General features: G+C 34.7%; 2 protein-coding genes across 3 annotated transcripts; one reads left to right on the forward strand and one right to left on the reverse strand.

Annotated features, from left to right (window-relative positions):
• The first annotated feature begins 880 nt into the window (after positions 1 to 880).
• LOC134852923 (uncharacterized) lies at positions 881 to 21,980 on the forward strand. Of its 2 annotated transcripts, none has more exons than XM_063868791.1 (4): positions 881 to 1,667; positions 4,166 to 4,531; positions 4,824 to 4,953; positions 21,809 to 21,980. In XM_063868791.1, exons 1-4 carry the CDS (start codon positions 914 to 916, stop codon positions 21,900 to 21,902), a joined length of 1,344 nt encoding a protein of 447 aa, XP_063724861.1. In that variant the 5' UTR covers positions 881 to 913; the 3' UTR covers positions 21,903 to 21,980. The 2 variants fall into 2 exon arrangements, with proteins under 2 accessions (XP_063724861.1, XP_063724862.1); XM_063868792.1 differs by having other exon boundaries at positions 4,169 to 4,531.
• On the reverse strand, positions 5,304 to 17,838 carry LOC134853192 (uncharacterized). Its single transcript, XM_063869151.1, has 6 exons — positions 17,820 to 17,838; positions 17,123 to 17,232; positions 12,057 to 12,243; positions 11,168 to 11,234; positions 7,100 to 7,258; positions 5,304 to 5,422 (listed from the first exon to the last, which is right to left on the reverse strand). Exons 1-6 carry the CDS (start codon positions 17,836 to 17,838, stop codon positions 5,323 to 5,325), a joined length of 642 nt encoding a protein of 213 aa, XP_063725221.1. The 3' UTR covers positions 5,304 to 5,322.
• Positions 21,981 to 23,291: the final 1,311 nt, after the last annotated feature.

Below are 23,291 nucleotides of genomic sequence, written 5' to 3' on the forward strand. Positions count from 1 at the left end.
ATTTATTATATTAAGGCCTGCGCGGAGATTTAATCTGGCTCAAATTGTTCGGACTTGATTCGGAGAAAGCTATATGGAATTATCAATATGTTGCAAGACTTTATTTGCAGAAAAGTGTAATTTACATTCATACTTTTTTATGGTTTTTTGACCTAATATCAGTTTTCAAATTCTTAAAAAGTTGAATTATTCTTTGGATATTGAGGAAAGGACGGAACATTCAGGGCTTGCCCTGATTCAAGAAGTTTTGTTGTTCCGACTTTCAACGAAAGTGACGGAATATTTTTGTTCAGTGTTGTTTTTTTATCCAGACAAGTTTTGACTTTGTAAGTAACGGTTTTTGACGGAATTTTTGTCTCATTCGAAAGGTATTGTTATCCTGAGCTCAAATTTAAAAAGATGTTTCGCCTGAATATAGGACAAGTAAGGCGCGGTACTTTTCGTGCTATTAATGCGTAAGTGGAGATTTAATCCGTCTTAGAAAGCATTCCAAAGTTTTTAAGAACATGCCATTTGTTCTATTTAATATATCGCTCTATGCGAAGTATATCGCTTTCTACTTAACTTAGCGTGTGGGGGGATGGTTTCCCAAAAAATGAAAAGTTTTTTATCACTGTTAATGATTTTTGATCAAACGTTTAGACCTTAAAAGGCTGTCGGAACATTCAGGCCTTTGCCCTGATTCGAGCTATCCTGTTTGGTTTTGTGTTCAAAGTACTGCTTCTGTGTTGAAAAGCTTTTAGTTTGAATCATGTAGTCTTATGTTTTACAACGAACTACTATAAAATTTTCTCTACGAACACTTGCCAATGCCTTTCGTGATTTTTTGCTTACAATTTTTTGTAAATATCTGTAATATAAAGCGAATCGATTTTAGATTTATTGACTATGAACACCTTGTTGATATAAAAAAATGACTCTGGCAATCTCTCTTATACCTCTATCACCAGCAAAATCCGAAAAATCCAAGTTGATAAAATTTGATCTTCAACTACTAAACACTAGCTCTAACTCTGCACAAGATGATTCGAAGTCACAATTTGTAATTGGTCGTAACCGTACTTGCGAAATTAAAGATTCAAGAATAAGTCGTCAACATGCAAGAATCTTCACTGAAACGAACTTGTCTACAGTTAAATCTGAAGTGTTTTTCTCGACTTTGGGAAAGCTTCCTTGTTTGGTTAATGACTGTCAAGTGAAAGCGAATGAAAAGGTGAGGTTAAATAATGGAGATAATATAAGTTTGTTACCCTCGGAATTTAAGTATCAAGTTGAAATCCGGACTGAAATTGATGATCCTCTGTTAACTTCGAAAATGGTACCATCTATCCACGAGAAATCAGAGTCTTCAATAAATGAAGTACAGCAAGGTAAAGAGACTAGTTCATTAACGTCAACGAGTTCTGTTGACCTGAAAAAAGAGTCAAATGAAACTGGGTCAAACGAGGTCAAACTACCGAAGGCTTCTAACGAATCAAACAAAGATGCAAAAACATCGAGCGATCAAATAACTCGAGAAAGTTCTTCGCATGGATTAGAAAAAAGTTTCAAGAAGAGAGCTTGCACTTCGCTTATGGATTACTTCAGCACGTCGCCTGAAAAGTCTAAACAGGATGCGAAAAGGGTCAAAGTTTCAGAGGAGACTGGATTGGAAGTTACTAAAACAGGTGAGACATGAATTAAGGCATAAGAAAAAGAATGGACTTAATTACCCTTGCGATAAGCAAGGGTGTTGTAACCGGGTACTGGATTTTTCCCCGGGAATATTTTGTTCATCACGTGAAAGTGTTTCAACTTGATGCAAAACAAATTCAACCGTACAGGTTATCGGACGTAGAGGTAACACATCTGCTTGAGACGACAAAGGTTCGTGGTTTGCATCCGGCCGTGATCTGCTTTTTTTGGTAACGAGATTTTTTTGCCTTTTCGTACTATCGTACGTCTGTTTGATTCTGTCGGCTTATTTCTAGTAGACCGACTCTTTTTGAACCTTCAGCTTCCTTTAAAGTTAATGAGTGTATTTTCTAAAGCCCCGTTGGTAGAGATAATTGACTAACAAGATTTTCTGAGAAATTGAAGTTCTGTTTTTCTTTTGAAAAGTTTCAAATAATTTTTTTTTTAAATTTTTTTTACAGAGTTTTTACGCATGCGATAATTATTCTAGCAACTAGCAAGCGTTATCAATCTTAAACATCTCCCATTTTGGTTTTTTTCTTGCAGACAACTTGTCCATTAGAATCACTGAATCAATTTCTCAAATCTGCCAATTTTTTTAAAAACTTTTTTGTAATATCGTTCGTCTGTTTGATTCTATCGGCCTTTTTCTAGTAGACCGACTCTTTTTTGAACGTTCAGCTTTCCTTAAAATTATTAAGTGCTTTTTCATAAGCCCCGTTGATAGAATTAATTGAATAACAAGTATTTTTTTTTTTTTGAAAAGTTTCCAATCATTTTTTAAAATTTTTTTATAGAATTTTCACTGATTTAAAAAATATCCGATAAACAGAATTTTTCACGCATGCGATAATTTTGCTCACAACTAATATCAGTTCGAAACATCTCTCAATTTGGAGTTTTTCTTATCGAAAACTTGTCATGCAGAATCACTGAATCATTTTCTCAAATCTGCGCAGTTTTTCCTTTTTTATGATTATCGTGTCTGTTTGATTCTTTCGGCTTATTTCTAGTGGACCGATTCTTTTTGAATGTTCAGCTTTCTTCAAAACTAATGAGTGCTTTTTCGAAAGCCCCATTGGTAGGGGTTATTCAGCAACAAGATTCTCTGGGAAGCTTTAGTTTTTTTTGAACTATCGTCCGTCTGTTTGGTTCTGTCGGCTTATTTCTAGTAGACCGACTCTTCCTGATCGTTCAACTTTCTTCAAAACTAATGAGTGCTTTTTCGAAAGCTCCATTGGCAGACGTAATTGAATGACAGGATGTTCTGAGAAGTTTTAATTTTGTTTTTATTTGAACAGTTTAAAATAAAATTTTCAATTTTTGTTTTGGAATTTTAATTGATTTAGAAAAATTATATATAACAGAATGTTTTCGCATGCGATAGTTGTGCATGCGAGTAGCAAGCGTTATCAATTCGCACATCTTCTAATTCGGACTTTTTCTTGCAGACAACTTGTCCAGCAGAATCACTGAATCATTTTCTCAAATCTGCCCTTTCGGCAAGCAACAGACATATTTTGATCATGTCTGCAGATCAAATTACAATTTTGTTTTGAATTTCTTTAATGTTGGTTTTAGTTTTTTCAACTTCAATTTCTGATTTTTTTTACTTGCTAGGCTGAGTGGCCTCATATTACGCCGTTAGATGTGAAAAACTAGTTATGATATTTTAGTATTTTAATTTTTTTGATAACATTTGTTTTGGCTGAACGGGTGTCTGCGTAAAAATTGTCGGCTTCGTCTTGGCTTTGTAAGCTTTGTTTCGATGAAATTTTTCTTTTTTCTCATTCAAGGCAGATTGAGACAAAGATTTCGTCTCAATTTGTGACTGCTAGTTTGTCATGCTATGTTCGTGTTGCATCGTAAGTGGTGCGAATCTCTGTAGAGCCTCTGTGTTAAGATGCTTATTCCGACCACGTCACGAAGTGGAAAGCAACTTAAACTAGCTCGTTTTTTTGGCTACTCACGATTTTGGTTACCTCAACGAAATTTCGGAGAGGGTGGAGTGTGATATTATATTAGAGCACTTTCAGCCGAAATTCGAATCCCAAAAAAAAACAAATCATTTTTTAAAAATAAATGTGTCCCGGTCCAGAGAAAATTTGTCTCAGTTTCTGTGACTCTTGAATTTATCTCTTTTGATGGTCGTGGTCGAAACATTTTGTGCTAATTGCAGAAAAACCGCTGTTATGAATAGGCTCAACTAAGCACTATGGTCTCCCATTATAGACCTCCCAACAAATTACAGCCTCCATAATACCATAAAAGTATAATCTCCCAGATTGTGGTTATACTATCATGGATACTGTAATTTGGTGGGGGGCTGTAAAGATTGACCCTACAGTGTGATCAGAGTGAAACGAAGAAGAGGGGTGTGGGGGGTACACTACATTATTATAATCACAGTAAAAGGGGGGCTACACTGTGATTATACTGATATACAAATACAAGGGGCTATAATAGGAAAGAATCGTACTGTATTTGATAGCAGATCCTAATCACACGTCCACATTCGTCCTCACTGGAACATGGCAATCTATGGGCACCAGATACAACTCCGGTTTCTGTTACAAACCAACAAACATTCCAAAACTGCCTCAGAACCCCAAAATAGCCGCTTTTGATCTGGACGGAACTCTAATTACTACCAAGAGTGGCAAGAAATTTGCGATCAACGACGATGATTGGAAGTTGCTATATGGACCGAAAATCCAGAACAAGTTATTGGAATTGGTGAATGACGGGTTTATACTTGCAATTTTTACTAACCAGAATGGGATAAAAGTGGGAAAGGGAACAGAAGAAGGGTTCAAGAAGAAATGTGGGCAGATTTTGAATAGTTTGAAAATTGATGGTAAGTAATAATTTGTTTCGCGTCCAAATCTTTGCTCAAAATTTGATCCGATTTTATTCGAAAAAAATGGAATTTAAAATCTGGATAGAGTTGTGATCACGAATTTAATATATTTGTGGAAATTGAAATAATACTGCTAGTTTTTGATTTTTTCGAAAGTGGTTATCCCCTTTAAAGAGTTTTTTGTTCAGAAGGTTTTCATGATGATATGTTCATGGTTTTCATGTCATATGAAGCGCCCCTCTTGCTTAAAGTTACTAAATTTTGCAATAGAAACCGCATTTCTTTTCAGCTTTTGTGTTTGTTTCCATCCTGAAAGATATCTACAGAAAACCACGTCTTGGATGTTGGGACTTACTGTTCAGTATGCTTAATGAACACATTCAATCTCAAAGGAAAACTTCAGTTTCGACACTTGAATTGTAAGTTTCATTTGAATTGTAAGTTCTAAGTTTGGATCTTGGTAACAGTGGTTCAATATTGAAGAAAATCTAACTACTTACTAATAGCATATTAACTATTAATATCCAAAAATTATTATGAAGTTGAAAAATGATTTCATAGAAAAATGATTTCATGAGTTCATAGTCTGTTTGATCGAATGAAATTTTTGTGCGGTAAAATATTTAAATAATTTTTAAACGTACTTTTTTCATAAAAGGTTATTTTTCAGATTACATGGCTTAAAAGTTTTTATTTAGTTTTTTTTTCATGCTTTACAATTACTGTTTTGCTGCTGCTAAATTATTAATTTTGAAAAATACTAGTCGTAGTTTCGATCAAACATGGTTTTAAAATCCGTTGGCTACGAACACCATTAGGAGAGCTAATGAGGTCAAGCTGGCAAGGTTTCTGACATCAGCCGACCCCGAACATTTGGAAGTCATACACCTGAAACAAAATCACAATCAGAGGAATTGTCTTGTTTTTTCACAGAGGTTGCCTAAGTCTGTGGGAAGAAATTTTCAAATTAATCGTTTTCTCAAAGATAAGAAAAGTCAAATAAAAATTTTGTGTTTGGTCTACAAACTATCTTGTGCACCACAAAATCAGTCTAAATAAGTTGTCTTTTATGTTCAGGTTACTAGGTTGAATGAGTTTAGCTCACCTTAATTCCTTGTTACACAAGCCAACACTTGTGTCCAATTACGAGTTCATCAGAGCAGAAATTATGTGTTCTGCTCTGATTCTACTTGTATATGGCAATTGAATAGGTTGTATTTTATCCGTTCTTAAGAGGTATGCCTCAGTGGTGGAGTCATTAGACTAACATATCGGCCGGTGAGTCCTATTTCTGAAAACTTATTTACTTTTTTTGTATAATCCTACTGTTATGAAGCTCCTTTTTTCTATTTTTGCTTGCGTTTGCGAAGGGCAGCTTCGGCCTTGTGTCTGGTCTATGATGTAATTCAATTTGCGTATAGATAATGGCAATAGATTTTGAGACTTATGGCATGTTGAATACCCTTTATATTCTGTTTTTTTTTTCTTCAAATTTTAATTCAAAAATTTATTTGTTTTTGTTTTTTATTTTATCTTGTTTTTTCGTTTGAAAAGTTTCGGCTGATTGATGTTTTTTTTGGCGTAGTGGCCTCATTTCGAGTCGTTTATGGGCAAAATAAGTTTTAACTAAATGATCTGAGGGGGATTTATGCTGAGTCATTACCCTTGCGAAAAGCAAGGGTTACAATCGGGACTGTTTTTTCCCGTAAACAAATTTCTCCACAGCATCTTCATTTCTAGAGGATCTTCACTTCTAGAAGATGTTTCACTTCAAATTTAAATGAAATTTTTATCACTTAGGAAGTAATTAGTTAAAGTCCTCTTACTAATTTCAGCTTGTACTTATGTTTTCGAAAAAAAACTTATATTTTTCGGGTTCGTGGTTTTCGTCCTAGTTTCTGTCGATTAATTTTCCGTTTTTTTAAACGCAATTTTTAAAAATCTGGTTGCATTTTATTATCCTATTTATTATCCTATTAAATTGACCTTTCTGTGATCAAAATTGTTTACGCGGAAAAAAACTGAATAATTTTTGCATAAAAAAAAGTAGTGCAAAATATCAAGAAAATAATTTTGTGTAACTTTGGTTTCAACTGGATTTTTTCTGGTGATCTATAAATGAAAGCTCAAAAATAAGATTGAATAATTTTATTCTATTGCATTTTAGTTCCAAAATATCTCAGCGCTCAATTTCCCGAAAACCTCTTCATTGCTTAACACAAAGTAATTTTGATTGCTCTCCCCCTCTCTCTCTCTCTACTCTCGCTCTCGTTTGCTAAGTTTAATTGTAAATGAGTTAATTGACTTGTAGATGCTAGAAGGCTCTTTTTCCTCCTCAGCCTCACCTGAGTATCAAATTTATGGTGAAAATGAGTGGTTTTACAAGGTTAAGTATGAAGACCGAATATGTTTGTCATGGGCTTATTAGTCAGCTCGCCAGTTTTTGAAATAATCAGATCATGTTAACAACAGACTGAGGCAAAAATTTGCAGGTGTGGTCAAAGGAAAAACAGCCCAGAAAGCTCGTTATTATAGTATGTATTTTAAACTTAGAGTATCTCTAACTTGTAGTAGTTGTTGGACTCTTCGATGCTGATGTCCTTGTAATGGTTCTTGATATGCTTGTCCAGACATGAGTGGTATGCACCCACCAGATCCTGCTCATTGCACCCCCCTATGTCCCCCCTCACTCCAGTGTACGTGTTAGGGTCTGCTGGGTTCTCACTGTACAAACAAGCACTGCTTTAATTTGAGTTTAAAAGATAGTTATTGAATAATAACCAAAAAAGAGTTAAAGAAATGGCGCCTTTTGGTCATTGTACGTCAAATCACACAAGCAGATAACCGGCCAATAAAAACCAGGTGGGTGCAAAGACATCTTTTTCTCTCTCTCTCTCTCTCTCTCTCTCTCTCTGTGTGTGTGTCTTTCTTTGGTTGCGAATCCCAAAAAAACTGCAGCAAACACCACTTCACGTGAGATATATACCCTTTTTGCCGAATTGAAGCGCAGTGTAGCATATAGTCGTTTCCTTTGCGAGTTGTCGCTTTCCGAGTTCTCGAGTGGTCTTTTCAATCGGGTACTAGACTTTTTACCAGTAAATAACTTTTTTCACAGGACTCATGTAGACTCATTTCCTAGTAAATTCTGTTATCGACAAATTTACCGCAACAAATTTATCAACAAGACATATTTTTCGCAGGCTAGCATTTTAAATATCTGTCATAATCAAAATTTTTTCTATGTTGGTTGTAATTGTACTCAATTTGTTAAAACCTAATTTTTAATATATCGGCTTAGTGGCCTCATATTGCGTCGTTCGACGCGCGAAAAATGATTTTGTGTGCGTATGTGTTTTGAGGGTTAGGGTGACTTAATAACTTTTTAAAGTTATTTATCTCATCGAGTTTTTTTTGCTTAAAGGGTTTCTGCTAAGGTATTTTCGGCTTTTTGATCGCTTCTGTAAATTTTGTCCAGTGGTTTATTGCGAAATGTATTGTCTTGGCATATTTTTGTTTCCAAACTACCCTTATTCAATTTGGTAGATTTCGTTTTTCAGCATTTTCAATTTTTTGTCAACTTTGCGGCTTTCTTGTTTTGTATCGACAGTGTTGCGAAGCTCAGCTTGGCCTCTGTGTAAATATTTTTGTCTTTTTTGTTTTCGGCTTTGATGCCTGAATTTTTTGATGATTAATTTTTTACCCTTGCGATAGCAAGGTTATTACAATCGGGTACTAGACTTTTTTTTTACCTTAAACAACATTGTCCACAGATTTTAGCATGCGTGCAGTACACGAAATGCATGCAGTATGTGCGTCGTATATTTGCGCTCATTGGTCTATTACTCCTTCTGTGCATCCTTATCATTGTTACTTCAATAAATTCGCAGTTCAATTTTGTTAAACGAGGTTTTTTGATTTTTCGATTTCTTCGCTTTCAGTTTACTTTTTGTCGGCTTAGTTTCCGCTTTGTTTTTACCATCCAACTTAATCCATTGTTTGAAATTCAGTTTTTTGCTTTTACAATATTGTTGCTTTTTATATTCTGATTTTTCTGCTGTTTCGTTGTAATTTTCTAAACCTTGACATCGTATATATTTTTTTGTTGTTTTTTATTAAAAATTTTGTTCTGCCCAAATTATTTCGGCCGATATTTTATCGGCTAAGTGACCTTATTTCGAGTTGTTTCAATGGAATCTAGTTTTTTATCCTCTCTGTGGATTGAACAAAATGCTAAACATCTAAATAGAAATTACAATTCAAATTTTTCATGGCAACAATTTTTTCATCGCCTTTTTTTCTTTTTTTTTCGGCTTGATAGGTTTCGGCCTATATTATATCTGTCTGATAGATTTAATTTCATCATGGCTTTTGTTTGGGAAACGAACTATTTAAGGATAATGAATTTTTCAGTGGTGAAATTTTCATTTTGCAAATCTTTTAAGCAATTACCACTGTCTCTTTAAGATAGCTTAATGGGTACTTAAGGCATGATTATAACCTTTTAAGAGTAGTTTCAATTGTAAATGATGCTATTATTGCTCCAAAATATGTAATATGCCAAAACTAGCAATCAAAAAGTGAAAACTTTGTTTATCATTGAAAAGAGTTGACTGAATTAGTCATAATTAGCCTGATATTATTTACTTCATTAAATGTGCAGGGGATTTATCAACAAATTTTTGTATTCCAAATCAAAGTTATATCTTTTTTTTGTTCAAGTTTTCTCGACGCTTTATTCTAAGAAAAACTTCAATTGCTAAACAAATTGCTCGCTATTTGCACTACAACTATCAGCTTGCGTTTGTTAGTTAACCCGTTTTCTGTGTTTTTTTTTGCTGTGGGATATAACTCAATTGGTTTTTACGGAAGGATATTGCTCGGTAGTTTTCAGTGAACTTTTCTTTCGTTTTATGGCATTTTTACTTGGTTTTGACAGTTCTAATGTCAACAATTTGTGGTTGAACTGATAAAAAGTGTCAAAGCTCTTATCGCAAAAAAGTTGTCCTAAGGCAAAAAAAATTGTGTTCGATTTTAGTTTGTACCAATTGCTGCAAAACTTCTCTCTGATAAGCAAGTTTGACTCCTTCCCAATTTCATTTTTTGTCAAAATTAATTTTTGAACGCCAATTTAAATTGTAGTTTGGTTTTTCAAACGTCAATAAAACGTGTCGGCGTGAACCAGTGAACAGAGAACAGATTTGAACAACCTATCTTTCATTTCATGCAACTTGCAGTAAATATGAACCACTTAAGTTTTAATTTTTTTTCGAGGGGTGTGGGAAGAGCTGTAATTTTTTTTAACCGTTTGTCTAAAAACATTGAGGTTCAGGATTTTCTGTCTTTTCAAATTGTATTAACCTGCTTGAAGTATTTGAAGCTGCCCCAAAAAACTAAAACTAGTTAGTTTGCCTTTTTGTTTTTGATGGGCATGTTTACTGCTGTTCAAACTTAAAGATGTACTTTTGGTGATATGTTACAATTGGTGGTAATTTGAAAAATATTTGAGCAGTGCATGTATTAAAATTCAAACTCTTGTGCATAATATAGTCTTTTCATTTTCATTCATTTGTACTTGCTACTAAGATAGTGTTTGCATATAAATTACTCCGCCAGACAAAATGTTGTTCAAAAAGTTGAATTTTTTACTTCTTTTGCCAAAAAGTTGGCTTTGAAATAAATTACAAATACTATTCGTATAATAACAAAGAGCGATCCAGCCAATTAACTTGAATTTGCCACCTTTTGTATTATATTACTGTACTTTCTACCAATAGGCCCACAAGTTTAAGCTGCAAGAAGCTGCCGGTTAGAAAGCAGCTCTTGTTTAACAATTCGCCGCGATCTCGGTTTCAAAAATTCTTCGGCTCTTCTTTACTCTCCCCAAGCATTGCACATTTTTTGTTAAGTTTATGTGTGATCAAGAGCTGATCTAAGATTTTCTCGAGGGGGTGGCGGATTTAAAAAAAAAATTGAAAGTTTCGTCGACCCAAGATTTTCCCGAGCTCTCCCAAAGTATTAAAAAACCCTGTTTTGGTAAAATTTTCTGCGCCGCAGTCAAAATTTTGAAAAAAAAAACAGGCCAAAAAAGGCATTCAGGCCAAAAAACGCTCCCAGCTCAAAATTTGTGTACATTGGCGTCAAAGGCGCCTTTACACACTTTTTTAGGTTCCTTCACCAAGTATGGATGTCTCAAAATAGTACAAAGGGGGGTCGAATCCCTGAGGGGGGGGGGGGGGCGTCCCCCCTAAATCCGCCCCTGTGTGTGATGGTATGATGTAAAGTAAGAGAAAAAAATCTGTTCACAATAGTTAGCTTGGTCACCTGCGAAATTTCATCGCATTATGACAGTGTTAAAAAGGTTGTTCAAAAGTGAGTTTCAAATGTGGCGGGGATGTGGAAAAGAGTCGATTCTTCAGTTGAGAAACACTTATGCGCAAAAACATTTTGTCACGAATTTGACTCTCTCCCATTATGGCCCCCACGCCAGCATAGAAGTTTACAATATGTGGCCCGCCACAGTAGCGTCCTTGCATTATGGGGGAGGGGCTATCATTTGCAGTGGGGCTATTGGAGGAAAAATTCATAGATTTAAAAATCAAAAACTACATTGATATTGTAGCCTGTTTCACTTACTTTAGGTTGAACTGGTAATTAATGCTGCGTTTGCTGATTTTGTGAATGATCTCGTCCATTGATGGGACTAAAACATAACAAGGTCATGTCGGCTCTTTCCTATTAAAGTCCCTTCCCCAGTTTACAAAATTGAAAGGTTCGAGAGTGAAGGTGTTTATTTTAAACATGTTTTGTTGCGTATGTAAGACGGGAGCGCTTTTTCCTTTTCCTCTCCTACCTATAAATAAAAAATTAGTTTCCAAGTACACTTAACCAAATAAACAAATACACTTGGGAGAACGTCAAAGGCGTTTAGCCTGTCGAGTGACGCCTGAAGTTCAAAGATAATTATGCTAATCAATAAATCATAAAATGATTATGATTATTTTATTACACAAAAATGCCTCTCTAAATCCAAAAAAAAAAGCCCGCAAAACATTTTGTTTATTTACATTTACCGAGTTGATTGCAGTAGGCGAAAAAGAAAAGAAACACCTGATTAGTCCGCATACAATTTTTGTAACGATCCGATAATGTGAACAAAGTTTTACTAGTAAAGTTTCGCTGGTGGGGTTAAGGAAGAGCCGGCGGGAGGAAAGAAAAAAATCGTTAAACTCATATAAGCATTCTCAAATCGGACAGTAGAAAATTAGGCTTTTTTCCACCTTTTAAATTTTCTTTTATATATATAATTGTCGTACGTGATTTTTGCTGAATGCGTAAGATTACGATGTTAAGTATGAAAAGCAAATCTGATCACAATTCTTAATTTGTTCACCATGCCAAGTTCACCAAGCCAAATTTCATTACATAAATACAACGTTCAAGTTGTTTTTTTTTTATCTAGAATTTGAAAGGTTGGGGGAGTGGGGGGGGGGGGGGGGGTGGAAAAGATTCGAAGAGTTCTAACATCTGATCTCGTCTCCGTCCCCCCTGGCCAATCTCTCGATCATTCTGTCCCACTCGTCATGCTCATCGCTCTGCCCCTCCCCCCGGCTGTGTTTCCTCACTTGTTGGCCCTCCTCTTCCGGATGTTTCTTGGCCTCTGAGTTGTCCTCGTAGTTCCAAATGGCGTTCTTCATCGGGTCTTTGACTGCCTAGTAGACATGACTCAGAACTTGTTTTCCAGTGAGCAAAGACTCCGTTTAACTGTATATCATCTTGTAAAACCAATTATAATATTTCATCTTGTAAATCTAATTATAAAATCAAACTGGAATGTAGACTTTTTTACCCTTGCTATTAGCAAGCATTATCAAACAGGAATATAGATTTTTTTCGTTTAACAATTTGTTTAACAGAATCATTTGTATCTTGGCTCATAAATTCTATAAATTCCCGGTTAACTTAACCTGGAGGTAACGAATATGCCTGGGACGGCAAAGATCCGTTTTTTTTTCAAACGGAAAATATTTTGTGTCAGTTAATATTTTCGGCCAATTATTTGTCTTGAAATCGTTTTTTTTTATGCGCGAATTTTTCTATAATGTTGCTTCTAGTGTTTGATTTTCACCTACAGGTTGTAATTTAACTTAACTCACCTTCGTATTTCCTGCTTTGTTTTTTTTGTTTTGCTTTAAATTTTGGTCTTTTTTCATTTCGGCCTTTTTTTTTATAATTCTTAATGAATTAATTTGGGTCGTTTCAAGGGAAGCACAACTTGTGCACTCTCGCTCCGCACTTTTTATAGTGGTTGTATGTTTATGAATCGGTTTGTTGAAATTTTTTTTTATTATGGAAAATTATTTTCAAATTAATTGGCAAAATGTTAGATTTTTTTTCAGATTTTTCTTTGGATTTTCAAAAAAGAGTATCAATTGAAAGACCGCCTACTCCCCTGCGTGCCTGTATTTTCCCCTGGAGTCTCTTTCTACTTGACCCCTCTGTCTACAGCCTTCGAAAAAATCTGTAGGGGAATATTTGACCCATATTTTTGATTTTTTTTCGTGTTCTCGAAAAATAGCATTCTCAAATCCAAGTTTTTGGCTTCAATGAATAGAACTTTTTCAAAAATGTCCCTGCATGAGCGGCTACGCCCATTTTTTTACACATAAATTTATGGCCTTCGGAATAGTCAATTTTTTTTTGACCGTTTTTTGTAAAGTTTTTGACATTTCACGAGAACTACTAGATTTTGGGTTTTATGGGTTGAGTGAATCCCTTCTGCATACGCGGCTACGCCCCTTTTGTTAAACAAAAAGCTGTAATTCTCGGAAATAACAATTTTTTGGCTAGTTGACCGTTTTTTGGATTTTTTTCGCTTACTGTCATAGGTTTAATCGAAACAACAGGTTTTTGATATCCTACCTTTATAAATAGCTATGCCACTTTTTTAAAGAAAATTGTTATGGCCTTCAAACAAGTCGAAGTTCTGAAACTTTTACTTTTTTTGCAAACTTTTGGACTTTACACGAAAACAACCCGTGCCTATTCTCAGGTTGTGTTCAATGGAGAAACCCGGTTTTGGGAATCTTCTCTGCTTAAGCAGCCACAACATGCTCTCCGCAGGAAAAAGTCATGGATTTTGGAAATCCTTTAGACCGTTTTTTAGAATTTTTGACCGTTTTATAGGAAATTTTTAAAAACTTATTCAATCAAATCTGAGATGAAAAGTTCAACTTAAGGAACCGGTTGCGATAATGGTTCCTACAGAAGCGGCGGATTCTTAATTTTTGTAAGGGAAGTTTTATCTCCTTGGTAAACCTGTAAGGGAAATTTTATCTCCTTGGTGCCTATTCTCAGGTTGTGTTCAACGGAGAAACCCGGTTTTGGGAATCTTCTCTGCTTAAGCAGCCACAACATGCTCTCCGCAGGAAAAAGTCATGGATTTTGGAAATCCTTTAGACCGTTTTTTATAATTTTTGACCGTTTTATAGGAAATTTTTAAAAACTTATTCAATCAAATCTGAGATGAAAAGTTCAACTTAAGGAACCGGTTGCGATAATGGTTCCTACAGAAGCGGCGGATTCTTAATTTTTTTAAGGGAAGTTTTATCTCCTTGGTAAACCTGTAAGGGAAATTTTATCTCCTTGGTGCCTATTCTCAGGTTGTGTTCAACGGAGAAACCCGGTTTTGGGAATCTTCTCTGCTTAAGCAACCACAACATGCTCTCCGCAGGAAAAAGTCATGAATTTTGGAAATCCTTTTGACCGTTTTTTAGAATTTTGACCGTTTTATAGGAAATTTTTAAAAACTTATTCAATCAAATCTGAGATGAAAAGTTTAACTTAAGGGACCGGTTGCGATAATGGTTCCTGCAGAAGCGGCGGATTCTTAATTTTTGTAAGGGAAATTTTATCTCCTTGGTAAACCTGGTTATCTCAAAAAATTATACTCCTCTAACAGTAGAGAAACAACTCTCGTTTTGGGCAATGTCCAAATTTTGAAATGACATTTTTGTGCCGCATCAGTATACCAAATTCACTCAATATCAAACAAATACATCTAGCTTTAGATGGCCCCTAGTTGTTTTTAATCTAGACATACGAAAATTTTGGTTCACCTTGATTTTTTTACAATTGAAATTTTTTTGGACTTTTTTTATATTTGCAAACTTCGCATTGCCGCTTTGTAAAAGTATATATTTTTTGATCTTTTGATATGAAAGTAACTTTAAAATCAGTAAAAATCCGTCTCTTGTTTTGTTGTTAATACTTCGATTGCTTTCAACTTCAAGGGCAGACGGTTAGTGGGCCAGCAGGTCCCGTTGTTTATCCAACCTTGTATTTGATAATATTTTGTTGATGTATTTGTTTATACATGGAAAAAGTAATTCTTTCTTACACGGCTAAATGGATGATATTGCTATGTAAAGCGGTCCAATGTGGGGGCTCTTTTCCAATTCCCTTCTTTCAAAATACCGAGTTTTATGTTTGTTTTACGTGTTATTATGGCTAAATGCGTGATGTTACGCTGTAAAGTATGAAGAACAAATCTGTTCACAGTTGTCGATTTTTTCACCATGCCAAATTTCATTGCATTATGACAACGTTAAATAAGCTTTTCAAATTTGAATTTGAAAGGAAAAACTGGAAAAGAGCCAATGTGGGGTAAGAGAGTAAAAAAGATCCCAATGCTGCCATCAGCAACCCATAAAATAAGTGAATCTTGTTTTTTGGATTGATAGCTTAATGGGTGGCAATAACGCGCAAGAAGAGCTCATTGTATATCCTCTGAATGTAAAATTATAATAGTTGAGTCCCAGAAAAAAAGCTAGTATGGAAGGTGAATCCCGTAATTTCTGAGAAAAGTTCTAAAACACAATCAAATAGTTCCCAACCATGTTTTCGGAGATATTAAGACCTAAAAGCATTGAGGCTCTTTTCCAGTTTTCCCCATTTGAAAATACCGAGTCTTATGTTTGTTTTAGGTGTGATTACGGCTAAAAGCGTGATATTACTTGTATATGGTTGTACAGTGCTGATTTAAATTAACCGGACAAAACGCGTTTTTCTCAAATTGGGTTAAGTTTAGGTGAAAACTTATGAAACGCGTTTTTCTCAAATTGGGTTAAGTTTAGGTGAAAACCTATGAAGACAAGAGTTGCTTAAAATTTTAGCAGAATTAATACGATCTAATTTGTTTTGCAAAATTCGGGCCCAAAATTTTACCCAAAAATTGGTCATTTTGGCTTTTTTAGTTAATCAAAAATTACACCAAAAATAACCAGTCGATCGCAGACATAAATATATTAAAGTGAGCCCCTTACAAAGCCCAACAAACTTTAAGCAGGGCATAACCTCCAAAAAAATTTGCAAATTGTTTAAAAATTCTTTTTAAATAAAAAGTTGGTATTTTATATAGTAAAAACGACCTTTTTTGTCTTTCAAACAAAAATAAAATATTTTAAACTATTTTTTGGAGGTTATGCCCTTCTGAAAGTTTGTTGGGCTACGTAAGGGGCTCACTTTGATATAATTATGTCTGTGATCGACTGGTAATTTTTGGCGTAATTTTTGATTAACTAAAAAAAGCCAAAATGACCCATTTTGGAGGAGTATTGTTCAAATTACCGTGTGAACAATTTGCGAACAGCTTTTTTTTGTAATTTTACGAGGAGGGTTGGAAACTTTAAAAGAGCCGCCGTCAATTTCAAATCCAATGTGTTACATTTTGAAGTTTTTCTAAATCAAAAATCTCGTCAAAAGCAAATGATCGAAATTATACAACAAAATGGAAAAAGGGTCGTTTCCACCAGCTAATATCTTTAGCATGTGAAACTTACCGGTTGTTTTGCAATGGCTATTATCTAATTCCGAACACATTTGCTCTTCATGTACGACCTTTTAAAATTAGTGGTTCATGCATAAAACCTTTTTTCTCGGTGGTTAGAGTAAAGATATTAAAGCTCGGGGTAAATAATTGTCATTTTTGTTCTTCTACCCTCATTTTTGCTCCCCCCCCCCTACCTCACATAAGCATCAATTTTATGGTGTAACGAGGGGTTTTACAAGGTTAAATATGAGGACCAAATATGGTTGTCATAGCCTACTTAGTTCGCATGCCAACTTTTGTGACAATCGGTCAACTTAACAAAGTTTCACTTGTAAGATTTTGCAGATGGGGGAAATGGAAAAAGAGCTGCAATTTTTTTCTTTTTCAGGTTCGAAATTGACCATCTTACCTGCCACTTTAAGTCCCATTTCGATAAGTTTCCAATTGGGTTCGTTAACTGTCCCCTCACTGTTTCTAGTGCTTTATATTCAAATTCTCGTTGTATGCAAATTTACCATTAACAATGAGAAATTAATTCTTTCTTTCTTTCGTACGCTGTAAAGTATGAAGAACAATTCTGTTCACAGTTGTCGATTTGTTCACGCCTAATTTTTTTGCATTATGACAACGTTAAATATACTTTTCAAAATTGAATTTGAAAGGGGGACTGAAAAAGAGCCGCTTTGAGGGACCGAACTATCATACTTGTACCCTTTTAAAATGGGAAACTGGAATAGAGTTATAAGTAGTGAGTCATCTGCCTCAGCTTTGTCCAGAGTGATGTTGGCTATCTTGGTCTTGTACTGCTTCCCACTCAGAGATGGTGGGATGGTTGTCAGGAGCAGAAGCGAAGTGGTCGAAAGGGCAAATGCTAAAATGAGCTCATTTATGAATTTTACGGTTTATCAAGGCTCTTTTCCAGCTCCCCCTTTGGTTTTTCCTGAATTTCAATATATGAAAGTCTTTTTTCAATGATTTTTCATGTTATAAACTGCATTAAAATGTGTCAGCTTGAACAGGTGAACAAACTTTTACAACACTTCTTACATGCAAATTAAGAAGTTTTGCAATGGCTATTATCTAATTCCGAACACATTTGCTCTTCATGTACGACCTTTTAAAATTAGTGGTTCATGCATAAAACCTTTTTTTCTCGGTGGTTAGAGTAAAGATATTAAAGCTCGGGGTAAATAATTGTCATTTTTGTTCTTCTACCCTCATTTTTGCTCCCCCCCCCCCCTACCTCACATAAGCATCAATTTTATGGTGTAACGAGGGGTTTTACAAGGTTAAATATGAGGACCAAATATGGTTGTCATAGCCTACTTAGTTCGCATGCCAACTTTTGTGACAATCGGTCAACTTAACAAAGTTTCACTTGTAAGATTTTGCAGATGGGGGAAATGGAAAAAGAGCTGCAATTTTTTTCTTTTTCAGGTTCGAAATTGACCATCTTACCTGCCACTTTAAGTCCCATTTCGATAAGTTTCTAAAAGATACAATAGCTATGATATATAAGCGGAGTTTTGCTGTTTTTACTGATGATAGAGTTCGGCACGTGCTTTCTGCAACTTAGTTCAGAGGAAATAATAGTTTCGAGATAAGAATAGCTTGTGCTCATAAAGGCCAAATTGCATTGAAATCATATGTTGACTAGCGGGCAATTAATAGAACCCCCCAGCCAGTATTAGTAAAATTTACAACCAAATTTCGGTTTTCTTTTGGTTCTTTAACGTAATTTATTCCAATCATGGAAAGAGCCTTCTCACTGCAGGCATCTTAACGTAAGATTTTTCCAAAGTGGCGCGTTTTCAAAGAATTTTCAAGATTCTGACGACATTTTTTGTAGGCTGACCGAATTGATGTTCCGAGCTCTTCCAAAACTATAAAGTTCCAATGAATCTACAATTTCATTTTTCTGTTTTTCATAATTTAATTTTTTCAATCATATTGGAAAGTGGAAAAAAACATAAATACATTATCAATTTTTGTACCTCTTTTTAAATATCTGGATGAGTTTTGTCTGAAATATTTGATTAGTATTGTTTTGTTGGTTTGGTTTGATTTTTGCTTTTTGGTTATTTGTTCAAAATTTTTGATTAAACAGTTTCGGCTCTGCCTTTCCCCCACCTTTTATTTTTCTTTTTTAAAATTGTTTTTTACATATTATTATAGCTAAATGAGTGACGATTAAAATATGAAGAACAAATCTGTTCTTAATTGTTAGTTTGTCACCATGCCAAGTTTCAATGCATTGTTGTAACAACGTTAAAATAGTTTTAACAAATGAAATTAAAGGTGGAAGGGGACGTGTTAAATAACCACAGTTTCAATTCTACTTAAAATTGAGATTAATATGCCATGATCAGGTGGCAATTATCAGATCGATGTTTTTCAAATTATGTAGTTTATTGTTTTCCACGTAAAGAACACTTTTTCTGCATAAACAACTTTGCTGACAGAGTTCGCCTGTGAGATGTAACGTGGTTCATACTAATATCAAATTCTAAGAAAGTTTGTGCACATTTAGCTTTGAGTTAACACCCATGCTTGGCTCATTTAAAGGTTCTGGGCTCGATTCCGGACAGGATTCTATTTTTCTGAAAATTTGACTAATAATTGACTAATGAAATTTGACTGATCGAAAAATTTATTTTTCTGGCTACCGTTTTGCTATCTATTTCATCGGCTTACTTTCCAAAGTAAGTCAATAAAATAAACTTTTTGGCTTAAGCAATTTTTTTTGAAATTCTTTTCATTTAATTCTTGCAAATTATAAAATTGCCGGCTATGATTTTGTTTATAATTGCCTCCTATTGTTTCGCCTAAAAGCTTTCTTCTGCTATCGTTTTCGATGCTCGACAAAGGACGTTTGATAGGCGAAAACGTTTTTTTTTGTGTCTGAGCTGCCAGATTAATATTTTTTTTTCACTGCTAGTTTAACACTAATAACTGTGTTTTTGGGCATTTTGTTTTTTCATGTTGTGAACTTCACTCGAGAGAAACGAATGAAGTTGATGGTTGATATTGTTTGTTTCATTTTCGTTCGTCTTTGTTTCTTTCGACTAGCTTCTGTGCTTTTTTTGTACTGCAAATGGCATGAAGCTCGTTTTTAAAAGCTTTGTTGTTTGATTTTGTTGTGGTTTTCATGAGGAAAGTATCAATTTTTTATTGACGCTCACTTTAAGTTTATTCTCTGGTTTTTTTTTTCCGGTTTACATTCCAATTCATTTTGCAAATTGAAATTACGAGGGGCTCTAAAACAGCAAAATGAGAGTGGCGAAAAAGTAAAGCTTGTTTTTTTCCAATTGTTTGTACCGTTGTTGCTTTTTTCATTGGAATGGGTAAACAAGTCGGAAACTAGACTCTTTTTTGTCTTAACATAACCTTTCTTCCAGCTGACAATTGTCATTGCTTTTGCTTTTTCTACTTATGAACTTTTTGTTGCATACTTTTTTCTGAGTAGGTTTGTTTCAAAATCCATTATGTTTGAAGTTCGTTTTTCGTGTTGGTTCTAAATTTGCCAAAAGGGTTGTTTTTGTTCTTAAATGTTGAGTAATCTGTTCGGTACGAACAGATTTTTTTCAGTCATTGGAAGACATAAAATGAAATACACGTACCGAACACTCGAGCTTCTAAATTCTTTGTTTTGAAGTTTTTGTATTATGTAACTGCTCGGAGTTTTTTTGGCTTAAGTAATTAAGATTTGTTGGTTTTCTTTCAGCATATTATTGTTTTCATGTTTTTATGTTTTTTTTCAGCTTATTAGATTTCATATCATTTTTCTGTCAGTAATTCCCGTTTGAAAAGCTTAGCGGTTCTTGTACTAATTGCTGGGCCTTACTGTCGAGTTTTCAAAATCCCTTTATAATTAGAATTTTGAAGGCTTTAACAGCAGCAAGTGCTTTTGACTTAACTACCGAAATTGTTTTAATTTCAGTAGTCAGTATTTTAAGAATTTTTTTCAGGTGAATAGTTTTCGTCAAATCGTTTTGCTCCGAATTTTAATGAAGCAAGGAAAGGAGCCTTTCGAAAACATCTGAAAAAAGCCGAATTTTTTCTAGATATGCTTGATGAAATGATTCAATAAGTTACCCAAGTACGGTTCTACAGTTCATAGGCTTCTTTATTAAAATAAGTTATGAATTGTTATTGTTATTGCTATGTTATTGCTATAAGAATTGTTTTTCTTAAAACCTGTTTTATCTAGATTTTTGCAGTGTAGCGGCTTTTGTTCCGACCTTTAAAAGTGTAGAGGAACTTTCTCTTCGGTTGCGTTTCTCTTTTTCGACGCAAAACCAACTACTTCAAAGAAGAATCAGAATGGGTTGACTAATATATCATATAAATGCCCTTTCAGTCGTGATTCAAGCAACAGTAAGATTTTTCAGTGTCGAGAAAAACTGGTTAGAAATTTTGTCTAATTTCGAGCAAATAAAGCGAGCGACCAGGCTTATTATAGAGAAGACATTCATTTTAACCGCAAAAGCTGAGTTTTACTCCAGTCATTTTAGTGTTTGAATTTTGTTTCTACGTCGTCCTCGGAATGAAAATATTTTTAAAGTAAGTCGAAAAAAAAGCTGCAGAATTTTTAAATTGTTTCAATTTTTATGTTTATTCTTCATTTTTTGAAGAAAGCTGTTGTCTTATGTGTCTAATTTACGTTGACTTTCGAAATTTTGTTGAGATCCCCTCATCACACCACGGACAACAAACGAATTAATTTGAATGTTTTCATGGTGGCAGTATTGCACGGCAACCGGCAATTCTTGTTTCACATAAGCTATTTTGTTTTGAACAAGGGCATGTTTTTGTTTTGTAAGTACTGCAAAGCTCCTCGTCTATTTGTTCTTGTTTATGCTCGTTTGTTTGTTGAAGAAGAGTTTCTTCCAGTGATGTATATATTTGGAGGTTCAAACGGAACTCTGTCGAAAGCAAAGGGCTAAAAATAAACAAGAGCAATACGTTTTTTTAGCCCTTTGCTTTCGACAGAGTTCCGTTTGAACCCCCAAATATTTACATCACTGGAAGAAACTCTTCTTCAATAAATAAACGAACATAAACAAGAAGTTCTTGTTTATGTTCGACAGAGTTCTTGTTTATGTTCGACAGAGTTCTTGTGTATGTTCGTTTGTTTGTTGAAGAAGAGTTTCTTCCAGTGATGTATATATTTGGTGGTTCAAACGGAACTCTGTCGAAAGCAAAGGGCTAAAAATAAACAAGAGCAATACGTTTTTTTTAGCCCTTTGCTTTTGACAGAGTTCCGTTTGTTCTTGTTTATGTTCGTTTGTAATTTCCCATATTTCTAATTTCCCATATTTGTAATTTTGCATCGACGTCTAAATTCGTTTTTATTGGTCACGTCTAATTTGCTTTTCGTCTATTTTCCTAGGCCCCATATATTTAGCTATTATTAATGGAAAAGTCATTTCTGATGTTAATTATAGGTGTGACTACAAAACTTTCCTTCTTTGTTGGAGATGCAGCGGGTCGTCCGGCCAACCCCATGACAGGAAAAGCGAAGGACTTCAAGTGTACTGACAGATTATTTGCCATAAATGCCGGACTCACTTTCTACACACCCGAAGAGTTCTTTCTATCTGCTAAACGAGACGACCAATTCAAGCAAGTGACCCCAATCTCTTCTATTTTAAAGCGTATAGTTGTTTTCTTATTATGGACTGTTGCATAAATTAAACTAATTTAAGTTATAAGTTTTGAAGTTTTGAGCGTCTTTATGAAGTTGCCTTGGTGGTTTTTTTTCCTATTTCACGCTGAAATTTCATATCTAAAATTTTTTGATCAGTGGATTATCAAAAATTAAATTGTGGTGATGCCCGAACGATTAATGCTAATTACATTTGCTATACGTCAAAACCGTGAAGTGCAAAATCAGACTGTAAATTGTTTTCTATTTAGTCTTCCAGAGTTCAATCCTCGTGTTTGTGTCGAGTCGGCTCCGACTGAACTACCCGAGAATTGTCTTCCGAGACATAAAAATGAAATTGTGCTACTAGTCGGCTATCCGGGGTCAGGAAAATCCACTTTGTCGCAATTATTTGAGGTAATAATTTTCAGTTTTGCTTTTTTGACGCCGGGTACTAGGTTTAAATTTGAGCTAATTTAATAATCGGAGTAGTCCTTTTGAGATACTTTTCAGAGGTCGAAGGGTTTATCTCATACAATCACGGGTCAAATAGGTCGCTAGTTTCCGTTCTCAACCGAGGCATTTGAACGAAATTTTATTAAAGATAAAATTGTATAAATATGATTGAAAAAATTCATCTCTTATTGTGTTTTTTGTCAAATTTTATAAAATTTAGTTTAAAAAATCCTCGAACATAGCAATGTTTTCGAATGCGACTAACTAGAGTTGTCAGATTTGAATCTCTAAATGCTCAATTTTTGGAGGTCCAGTTAATGACTTTTAAAGGGAATCAGATGTCATTAGTCTTAGCGACCATCTTTAGTTCAGGGTTGCAGAGAAGTGATTGCCTGTAGTACCAATACTGGTTTGGGATAGTTAATTCCGAGAGCTTTGAAGCAAATTTATAGGATGGGAGTTAACATGGTTGAGAGAAGATGAATTAATATTTGCGTATAGAACTGCTGGTACTCATTTAGAAATATGGTCCCGTTAAAAAACCTCGTTTAGAAGTATGGTCCTGTTAAAACCTCGTTAGAAGTATGGCCCCGTTTAAAACCTCGTTTAGAAAAAATGTCCCGTTAAAAATCTCGCTTAGAAGTATGGCCCCGTTAAAAACCTCGCATAGAAGTAAGGTCCCGTAAAAACTACCAATGGTCCTGTATAAAAGTCAGAAAAAGTTTAATAAGGGAACTTCCCAAGTTTTGCCAGTGAGTTGATGTTTTTGATAGTTCCATTTTTGAAGAAAATTATATTTGCAAATCTAACGAAGAGGACGTTAACAA

This window comes from Symsagittifera roscoffensis, chromosome 8 (genome assembly GCF_963678635.1).
Source record: "Symsagittifera roscoffensis chromosome 8, txSymRosc1.1, whole genome shotgun sequence".
Lineage (NCBI taxonomy): Eukaryota > Metazoa > Xenacoelomorpha > Acoela > Convolutidae > Symsagittifera > Symsagittifera roscoffensis.